Below are 11,384 nucleotides of genomic sequence, written 5' to 3' on the forward strand. Positions count from 1 at the left end.
CTCTTTTAGTTTATTTCTAATAATGGAAGAGGTGGTAATTAAAATATGAACTTTACATAACCTTTCCTAATGATAGAAATGAGCAATTTAGATGTAAATTTTGGGAGTCACTACAGATTATGTGTCATAATAGAAAATGTCGTTAAGTTGGATGAAAATCTGGGACGTTAATTTTGTTTGTTTTAGACAATGCCTGATGTGGGTATTTTGGAACAACTAGATCAAACTTCCATTATTGTTAATATTAATTACTGTCTACCGAATTATTGGCAATATGTTATTTAAGAATTTATAGGATTTATGACATTACAACACATGGTATGCAAACAACACAGACATAATTTAAGTTAACGTTTCAACTAAAACATATCGAAGACGCATAAAGGTGCAATACACAGGGGGGAACTGTAAACAATTTATCATAACGAGATAGAGATTATAAAATATATATGGATATATGATGTCAGAAAAATGAACAAACAAATATAAACAAAGATAAAGGATTTTGATTAATTGTGTGTATTTAAATTTATCTACGAACATTTATACTTATTTCTCATATGATTTCAGCTTATGCAAGAGCACGCACAGGTTGATAGACTAGTCAGTATTAATAACAGTAACACTTATCTGAGCTTCTTGCACTTTTTATTGGTGCATATAATCAGGATCCATATTCAAGCGGCGTAACAAGACTACCTATGAATATGATGGTTCCTGCAATCCAAGTACAGTTTCTCTTAGTGCTGATGGCTTGTTGTACACATATTGCCATGTGTTCAATCAGCGGAAACTACACAGATAGGCTGTCACTACTGGAGTTCAAAAGGACAATCAGTGATCCAAACGAAGCCTTAATTTCTTGGAATGACAGCACCAACTTCTGTAGCTGGGAAGGTGTCTTATGCAGTGTCAAGCACCCACATCGTGTCAGTTCTATGAATCTCACAAACAAAAATTTGATTGGGCAAATATCTCCATCACTTGGAAACCTAACATTCCTAAAAGTCCTAATATTGTCGGGGAATTCATTTTTTGGGGAGATCCCTGAATACCTTGGTCACCTTCATCACCTCCAAATTCTCAAACTGAATGACAACACGCTACAGGGAGGGGTGCCCAGCCTTGCAAATTGTTCAAAACTCAAGGAGCTATGGCTGAGTAAGAACAAACTAGCTGGACAGATTCCTGCAGACTTGCCTAATAGCCTCCAAAAGGTGATTCTCGCTGCTAATAATCTTACTGGAACCATCCCTGCTTCTTTTGCCAATATCACAATGCTAAAGAATTTTACTTGCATGAATAATAATATCGAGGGAAACATCCCAAATGAGTTTGCAAGCCTAAGTGGGCTGCAACAGCTGCAGCTCGGCGACAATAAGTTGTCAGGTGATTTCCCACAGATCGTTCTGAATCTCTCTAAACTAGTTGTGTTTAGCGTTGCTTCCAACAGCCTAAGCGGAGATTTACCAGCAAACCTCGGTCTCTCTCTGCCCAACCTGAAATATATGTCTCTAGGCGGCAACTTCTTTCATGGGCACATTCCACCATCAATAACAAATGCTTCCGAGCTGATCATTCTTGATATGTCAAGGAATAAGCTCACTGGGGTGATTCCTAGCTCAATCGGCAAACTTCAGAAGCTGTATGCACTAAGTCTCGAGTTCAACAAACTCCAAGCAAGGAACAAGGAAGACTGGAAGTTTATGGACAGCTTGGCTAATTCCACCGAGCTACAAGTATTCACAGTTCTGAGTAATCATCTCGAAGGCAATGTGCCAAATTCATTAGCTAACCTTTCCAGCCAACTCCGGTTCCTGTACTTGTCGAAAAACCAACTGTCAGGAGATTTTCCTTCTGGTGTAGCAAAGTTTCGTCATCTGGTCAGTATAGAATTGGGTGTGAATCGATTTACAGGTGTGATTCCAGAATGGCTTGGAACCCTGAAATACTTGCAGAGATTAACATTAGGTTACAACATCTTTACAGGACCCATTCCAGCATCGCTTTCTAATTTGTCCAATTTAAATTTACTCCAACTAGCATCGAACCAGCTGGATGGGCACATACCCTCAAGCCTGGGAAACCTCCAAACACTTGAAAAGTTGTATATTTCCAACAATAATCTTCATGGCACCATGCCAAAGGAGCTCTTCAGAATTCCAACCTTGCTGAAGATTAAATTATATTCCAACAACCTAGATGGACCACTTCATCCTGATATTGGCAATGCCAAACAGCTCACATATTTGGATATTTCATCAAACAGTCTATCTGGAGAAATCCCTAACACTTTGGGTAACTGTGAAAGTTTGGAAGATATCAAGATGGACGATAATGCTTTCAGTGGAAGCATACCCACTTCATTAGGCAATATAAATAACCTACAAATTCTCAACTTGTCTCACAACCACCTGGTTGGATCAATACCAGTGTCTTTTGGAAGCCTAAAATTTCTTCAGCAACTAGATTTGTCATTCAACCAACTAGAGGGTGAGGTCCCAACAGCTGGAATATTCAGCAATTTAACTTCACTGTGGATTGATGGAAACATAGGCCTCTGTGGAGGGGAACCGGCCATGCACCTACGCCCGTGTCCTGCAATGCATTTGAATTCAGCAAAGCACAAGCATTTTATTGTTCTGAAAGTCTTGATCCCATTAACCAGCATTGCATCACTTGTGATAGTCATATCTGTAATGTTGTTCTGGAGAGGAAAACGAAAGAAAGAAAATGTACCTTTGCCCTCATTTGATAGAAAGTTCCCCAAAGTTTCTTACAATGATCTTGCAAGATCAACAGAGGGGTTCTCCACATCCAAATTAATTGGCAAAGGAAGATATTCTTCTGTATACCAAGGAAGTTTGTTTGAAGACAGAATCGTTGTTGCTGTCAAAGTTTTCAGCCTAGAGATAAAAGGAGCACAAAAGAGCTTCATTGCAGAATGTAACGCTTTAAGAAATGTACGGCATCGCAATCTAGTCCCTATCCTAACTGCATGCTCGAGTATTGATTCAAAGGGAAATGATTTCAAAGCTTTAGTTTATAAGTTCATGCCACAAGGTGATTTGTATACTTTGTTGCACTCGGTTCCTGGTGATGGGAGCACTTCAACTCTGAGCCACATTACATTGGCTCAAAGGTTAAGCATTGTAGTGGATATCGCAGATGCAATGGAATACCTCCATCATAACAACCAAGGAACTATTGTTCATTGTGATCTGAAGCCTAGCAACATTCTTTTGGATGACAATATGATAGCACATGTTGGAGACTTTGGTCTTGCAATGTTTAAAGTTGATTCTGCAGTGTCGTCTTTTGGCGATTCACTTTCGGCTTCTTCAATGGTTATAAAGGGAACAATTGGCTACGTTGCTCCAGGTAATGTTACTCCGATATATATACTGCATCTTCAATTGTGAACTTGTTGATTAAGTTTGGACCTAGAGCTGTATAACCAATAGGGTGCAGAGTTTGTGTTGGACCCATGTAACTATGCTTCTCATAAATATGAGCATGTCTAACATTGTAACCGTGACGTCTTAGGGATAGATTCATAGGGGGAAGAATAGTGGTGGTTCCCATATGGCCATATTCAAGGCTAGGCTGGTCTATCTTTGTATATGTTCTTCTTAATAGCATGAGTATAAGAGCCAATATATAGAAAGAACAATATGTTTTGTTTTGATAAGGGAAAGAACAATATGTTGAGCAGACTAATAACATCTTGCAAACATCATAAAGTCCAAAATTACCCAGAATAGTTTAACACCGACAATTAAAAGGAGATTACAGTACCACATTTCATCGAGGTTATACTTTCTACAGGCCATGGAATTCTTAATTATATTGTCTATGTTCACTTGGAAGAAAATATTATCTGTTCCAACAATGGTTAAAAATAATCAATGTATCATCTGTTCTAACAATGGTTGCGAGATTAAATAGTTGCTTTCACATGCTTGTTTCTCTGACAATATGCAATCTGCAGAGTGTGCAACAGGCACAGAAGTTACAATCGCTCGGGATGTTTACAGCTTTGGAATTGTTATCCTTGAAATAATCTTACGGAGGAGGCCAACGGATGACATGTTCAAGGATGGACTGAATATTGTTAAATTTGTCGAGACGAACGTTCCTGAAAGTATATTAAGGATTATAGATCCTGACCTACTAGAAGATGAGCATGATGTCTCACAAGAAACTTCAGTAGCCATGAAAGAGAAACGCTTGGAGTGTTTACTCTCACTGCTTCAGATTGGACTTTGCTGCGCCAACCCATCCCCAAATGAGCGCATGGACATGCAGGGAGTGGCTGCAAGGCTGCACGGAATAAAGGAGGCTTATCTGAGAGGAACCTGAGGTAACACTAGACAGTTCAGTGCCAAGTTGATTTCTGATGGTAGTTTATATAGGTTTTGATGAAAATAACCTTTGTATTGGTGTTGCAGAGCTCCCATCACTGCTGACTCCTGGTCCTTGTCGACGATGAACCCCTCCTACAAGTGACTCGCTTTGGCATGCAAGGAAAATGCCCACATGTGGAGCTGCAGGTTTAAAGTGGGTGACCGATAAGTAGGTTCATACACTGTTTCAACCATACGCAGTTTCAGGCTACCAAATCAATAAACATGGATTGTAGATCTAAAGATACTGATAACCATTTCATACAATGTATCCGGTACTCAGTAATACAGATTTGCTGTGAAACAAACCTGATGGATCTCGATGTCCACTGAATCCCTGTGCCCAGGCACTAACTGGCTGTTGAGGTCCTGACTTCCTGCGCATTTTATCAAACATTTAGACGACAAGGAATCAACAGCTAGTGCCAAAACAACAAGAAAGTTTTTTTCTACGAGCATATAAAGGAGAATTAAGTAGTTGCTACCTAATAAGCATGGGGCTCCTCAGGCAGCGATGGCATATACAGCAGATCGTCCATCTCACCGTCACCAGTGGCCAGATCCACCGGCGTGTTGGGTGGCATCCGTCACCCCGACCCCCATGTCCCGTGCACTTCATCAAATGAACGAGCACGACTCGATTGAAACGAAGACTACAGACCAGCCCAGTGTACGTGCGGAATCGGATTCATCGAGCCACGCACGGGGATCGATCCACGCACGGGGATGCAAAGGAAGGGGGAAAAGGAAACAGAGCGGCCGGTGTCTCACCGGAGCAGAGGTCGCTGGCGGTGATGAGTCTCTGTCGACGTCGGCACCGTAGCTGGAGGTGGAAGCGGCTGACGCTGGGGTGGGTTGGAGCCGGGCAGCGGATTTGGATTGTGGAACCTTCAGGTCCGTGGGCACTAATTGGAAGCGGCGTGTGCATCTCTCTCAAGTGGGCCGAGAAATTCGAAGGGCACACCGTGGGCCGTCAGTGTTGGGCCTCATGCGCCGTGGCGAGTAAAATAGGATACGCCCCCGCACGCGGACTGGCCTGGGCTGGCTCTGGTGATGAGCGCCTTTCATCACCAGAATAGCCCAAGAAAGAAAATCAGATTGCCGGACCGCGTCCAAAAAAAAAGAGACCCCATTCTTTGAAATAAGGCAAATTTTATGAAACTTAACTGAATTCATAGAAAATATTCCTCCGAATATCTTCACTGTAAATTGGTATTATGTAATATATATTTTGTGTCATAAATGTTAGTAATTTCTTTTAGGCCCCGTTTGGATCTTAGAGTTAAAATCTATTTTAATAATTATAATTTAGACACACATCAATTAAGCTAATATGTTTGTACGTGGATTATATTTGTATAGTACTATTGGTCATACGAGGGAGATAATTTTGTGCTGCATTTGTGCTGTAGGGAAGCACGCCGAAGAGCGTCCTAAAAGTTGATCTGTAGAATCAATTTTCATCTCCCACCCTATGAATCTAAGACAGACTTATTCCTCAACTTTAGAAATTTGTGGAATGTCAAATTCCAAACAAAATAGCTTAGTCCATTAAGTAGATTCTAATTCTCCAAAATGAAAGAACCCAAACGGCGTTTACATATGTGTTCGAATGTGAAAGAGAAAAATTCGTTAAAGGACACTGTAAGTGAAGTCGCATGACGAAGGTGATGAAGTGGAGTTGGTGGACTGGGGCGACGACGGCGACGCGGACGAGGATGAGGTGCTGCTGGCGGACCTGGTGTCCGGGCTCGGCGCGCCTCCCTCCGAAGCTCCATCGGCCCCTGCCCCCTGCACCCCAAGATCTGGCAGATCCCTGGTGCGGGGCGGCCTTGCGCGAGCGGATGGCCATGACGCGGCTGGGGCGAGCAGCTCGAGGGCGCCGACCATACCATCCTCGTTGAAGCCGCAGCCATGGCTGAACCCTGGTGTGCCATCTCCCCACCCTCCGGAGCTAGGCGGATCTATTGACAGCGACTGGCGGGGGTCCATCCCGTCTGCACCTCCTAGAGCTCCGGCACCGGCGCCAGGCTGAAATCCATTATAGTCAGGCCAACGCGCGTGCCGACGTCCTCTGCTGCAGTCGCTTGCCGTCGCAAGACGGTGTGGATGAGACTGAAGCTGACGGAAGACTCCGCTGCGTGGCTGCCAGAGCAAAAGAATCAAAGTTCCAAGCAGCTTTCCAGCACTCCGCCTGCCGGCTGCTGGGAGCTCGGGGAGTCTAATGCTCACCTGGAGCCTCCGCCTTTGCCGAGATGGCAAACAGCAAGGAAGAAATATAATGAGAGGACATCGGTAATTAAATGCAAATTCAGGTCTATTTAGATCACGACATATGTGGTAATATAAATTTAAGTCACGAGTTAGTTTATATTATTTTACACAATAGAAGAAGTGGATAGTTATTTAGAAAATAGAATAGATCCATTAGCTATTATTATTATTAATGGGGATTAGGTTATACCAAATTGATGATTAGATGTTTTTGATTAGTATGAAAATTTCTAGGGTCTATCTTTTGTTTTCCTATCAAGTCTTGTTAGGATTAACATGCAGGCTCCAGTGAGGACCTCTATTTAGAATTTCTAGTATCTGCCTTTTTTTCTAGTGTGATATGTATTTAGTTGAAATCTAGTCTTAAGATATATAAACTCTTTGCGGTAAAAAAAGATATATAAACTCTTGATACAACATTTTTGTGACTTCGTAAATCTATAGTTTATCTTTTCACTTTTAATTAAGTTGTTGCAATCTTTTCACATGTTAATTAGAAATTTTAGTATTCTTTATCTTTTATTCAAAAATTCTTTTTTCATTAAAAAGAGTCTAGTTCCTAGTAGTATTGTTTTCCACATAAGTTAAAACTCGGCTTGCATGTCGACACTAAACATGTGTATAGTATTATTAATATATCATAGAGTGCATAAAATTAAATTAATAATATTGATATGACATAATGTTTTGAAAATGTATAAACTTATTTAAAATAATAACTTATAAAATTTATTATCATGGACTATTAATATAAAGTGTTATTTCTATGGTTTTGTTAAGTAAACATTTTTCCATGTTTCATGAGTTGTTAAAATAAATATTTATCCTAATGTATACATGTTTATTTGAAATACATGGTGGAACATAGCATCATAGTTATTCTATTTCATGATTATAGAAGTATGTAATTTAGAAATATATATGTATCATACTTTATGGATATTGATTTTTTTTCAATGATATATATTACTATTTATGTGTAGATTTTAGATATTTTTGTTTATTTTTATAATGGCTAATGTACATACAAATATAAAAGGTAATACCTTGTATTATCTTTCACAACGACATATATGGATGAGTTAAATGCAAACTTAGAATATTGCTTTGCATTATCTTTCATAATGAAAAAGGTGGATAATTCATAAAATCGTTAGATGTCGGTAATTCTGATACAAAGAGGATTATTTCAAATTATCTTTCATAATGACAAAAAATGGATAGTTTAGACGCAATGATAGGGGTTATTTCAAATTATGTTTCATAATGGCCAAGGTGGGTAATTTATATACAAATATAGGGGGTCATTCTGAATTATTTTTTATAATGGTTGATGTGGGTAATTTATATACAAATATAGGAGGTTATTTTGAATTATCTTTTTGTAATGGCAGATGTGGGTAATTTAGATGCAAAATTAGAGGGTTACTTTATGTATTTTTCATAATGGCAGTGGTGGGTAATTTTTTTAATAAACTACAATAGATCAAATGGCTATTATCGTTGATGATGATTCGAGTCTACCAAATCAAAGGCCAAATGTTTCTGATTATTGTGAGAATTTCTATGATTTATCTTTTTTCCTAGCGCGTTTGGTGAGAATTAACGTAGTGCTTCCGTTGGGGCCTCTAATTGGTAATAGTAAGATAATATCATATGTATTTATGAGATTAATATTTCAGAAATTAATTTACATAGGAAATGTGACACTTAATGTTTAATGTCAATGTGAGTTCATGTTAAATTTGAGAATTCTGTGAGATTACCCCGTGTTCATATTTATATAATATTAATTTACATAGTTTTCAGAAACAGAAGGATATTATGTTTAATATGCACATATATAAGGTGAAAGAGAATGAAAAAAACATAAGTATTTAATATAGAAAATTGAACACATTATCTTTTTAGATTACTATTGAGGCCCTGTTTAGTTTCGAATTTTTTTTGCCTCCTACAGTAAAAGAGCATGTTTGGACACATGCATGGAGTACTAAATATAGACGAAAAAAAAACTAATTACACAGTTCTCGGCAAAAATCGCGAGACGAATCTTTTAAGGCTAATTAGTCCATGAAAAGCTTTAAGTGCTACAGTAACCTGCATGTGCTAATGACCGATTAATTAGTATCATTAGATTCGTCTCGCAGTTTCCTGATGGGTTCTGTAATTTGTTTTTTTATTAGTATCCAAAAATCCCTCCTGATATCCTTCCGACACATCCGATGTGACATCCAAAAATTTTCACCTCCCCAACTAAACACACCCTAAGTATACGGGGAAACAGAACGATCATATCAAGGATGTGTGTATGTCAGGGCAAACTAAATGAACAAACAGTTTAGTGATTATAGTAATATTTGAACAAGATGCATGCTGAAGAATTGTAGGTCAGACAGAATGTGTATGCCGTTGCTGTCAAGAAGCGATACCCATACTGTTTTAGACTTTCAACTTTCAAGCTCTGGGAGATACTACTCTGAAAATTAAAAGCAAAGGTGTGGAAGCGATACACATCCGGTTTCGTAAGCTAGAGATTAGAGATGGCACAACACAAAGCTTTCGGATTACGCTCTTGTTTTTCCTTTTTTTTTTTTTTTTTGAGACTTTGCGGATTACGCTCACGAGTCATCTCTACTAGTCGTATGATGAATTGAGGAAATATACCCCCAAAAGAATAGTTTCAGATTGGGCCTTTTGCTGCGTAACAGGGTTATGAGATTGGGTCGTCAGTGCATCACAATGTCAAGTCTCTATTGTTGTGGTCAACGAGGCCCAGTGCCGTCTATTCTCTGCTGGGCCTGAGAGAGGAGGATACCTCCCTAATCAGCGTGGCGAACATAGCCGCCGGCGCTACCGCCGCCCGCTTGCCTCCGGCGACCTCTTCCACGACCACGCTCATCTATCCCTACTTCCCCTCTCATCGACCCTACGCTGCTGCTGATGCTGCGCTGCACCTAGTACTAGTAGTGGTTGGTAATCTGCCACTACGCAGTGATTGTTTGTCATGCATCGAAGATGATTTGTTTGTCCGCACGCATAAAAAGTCAAGAGGATGTCATGCATCAAATCAAAGGCGAGCTTGGCAATCTACCTCGTAGTGGTTGTTTGTAGGCGTTCCTCATTTAGGGGTGTGTTGTGGCCTTTTACGAACACATGGGTGACATGGACTCACGTGTGTCGAGTTGATGATGAGTGGTTGTCAGGAGATGATCAGGCTTTGATTGAGTTTGAAGACTAACTATTGTGCTGAGTGTGGTATTTGTGCAGCATGTCTTTTAGCTTCTGATGCGCAGGTGTGGAGCATAGCTAGAGACGGACGACGGCGATAGAGAAGCCCAAGTGTAGACACATGCCGTGCCAATAGATTGGGAGTAGTGAAGGATGGCCTGGCACCTGTGCGCGCGCTCGCATCCGTGCCCCCTACTGGGGTGCCTGTTATAAACGATAGGCAATATAAACGACGAAGAATAGTAGATCAAACACAGGAGACACGAGATTTTAACGTGGAAAACCCTCCTAAGGTGGAAGGAAAAAACCACGGGCACCAGCCAGCAAAACTTCACTATATCGGGTGAGGTTACAAACGCCCTTGGGATACCCTAACCTAGGGGCCTTCCCGTATACAAGTCTATGATGCCTGTGAGGGAGGTGGTCTGTATATATATGGAGAAAAAACCCCCACACCCTCGTCTATTAGCAATACGGAACTAATAGATGGCGTAGTCCCTCTTAACGCTAATGGGCCGCTTTGCTTCGGCCCAAACTTGAATTTGGATCATAGCTCAACAAACTTCACCTTGAGACAAATTCTTTCTTGTAGCATAAAACGAACCTTCACCCTGAAACAACAAAGAAATACTTCCGGTGCCAAATAGCCTTTTGGACTAAACAGTTATACCAACTAAGCTTGAGCAAAGCTCAAACTTAGCAACAGGAACTGGCTTTGTCAACATATCAGCAGGATTATCATGTGTGCTTATCCTGCATACCTTCAGCTTACCTTGCGCGATCACATCGCGAACATAATGGTATTTGACATCAATGTGCTTCGTTCTCTCATGAAACATCTGATCTTTAGTGAGACATATAGCACTTTGACTGTCACAAAATAAATTAATGCAAGAATCATCTCCACAAAGCTCAGCAAACAAACCTTTCAACCAAACTGATTCTTTACATGCTTCAGCAATAGCTATGTATTCTGCTTCAGTGGTAGACAGGGCAACAACGGGCTGCAATGTTGCCCTCCAACTCACAGCACAACCACCAATAGTGAATACATAACCTGTGAGAGATCTCCTCTTATCTAAATCAGCAGCAAAATCTGAATCCACGTAGCCAGTGAGTCCCTTATCAGTCCTGCCAAACTTCAAACAGGCATTTGTTGTACCACGAAGGTACCTGAAAATCCACTGAACAGCCTTCCAATGTTCTTTACCAGGATTAGCCATGTATCTACTAACCAAACTCATAGCATATGATAAATCAGGACGAGAGCAAACTATGGCATACATCAAAGAACCAACAACACTAGAATATGGAACTCTTGACATGTACTCAAAATTCTCATCCGTACTAGCACATTATAAAGCTGATAATTTGAAATGAGGAGCAATAGGAGTACCAATAGACTTTGCATCATGCATGTTGAAACGATGAAGAACTTTCTTAATATAATTTTGCTGACTAAGAAATAACAAA

General features: G+C 40.2%; 1 protein-coding gene across 1 annotated transcript; it reads left to right on the forward strand.

The window, feature by feature from the left end:
• The first annotated feature begins 644 nt into the window (after positions 1-644).
• Positions 645-4,362, forward strand: LOC136488299 (receptor kinase-like protein Xa21). Its single transcript, XM_066485282.1, has 2 exons — positions 645-3,381; positions 3,992-4,362. The coding sequence occupies exons 1-2, from the start codon at positions 702-704 to the stop codon at positions 4,360-4,362; spliced, it is 3,051 nt and encodes a 1,016-aa protein (XP_066341379.1). The 5' UTR covers positions 645-701.
• The last annotated feature ends 7,022 nt before the right edge of the window (positions 4,363-11,384 follow it).

The sequence above is a fragment of the Miscanthus floridulus genome, chromosome 10 (assembly GCF_019320115.1).
Source record: "Miscanthus floridulus cultivar M001 chromosome 10, ASM1932011v1, whole genome shotgun sequence".
Classification (NCBI taxonomy): Eukaryota; Viridiplantae; Streptophyta; class Magnoliopsida; order Poales; family Poaceae; genus Miscanthus; species Miscanthus floridulus.

Excerpts from the sequence above, each read along its gene's own strand:
- LOC136488299 (XM_066485282.1), top strand. The coding sequence starts at position 702 with ATGAATATGATGGTTCCTGCAATCCAAGTACAGTTTCTCTTAGTGCTG. Across the intron at positions 3,382-3,991 it reads AATTGGCTACGTTGCTCCAG|AGTGTGCAACAGGCACAGAA; the intron begins GTAATGTTACTC and ends TGCAATCTGCAG.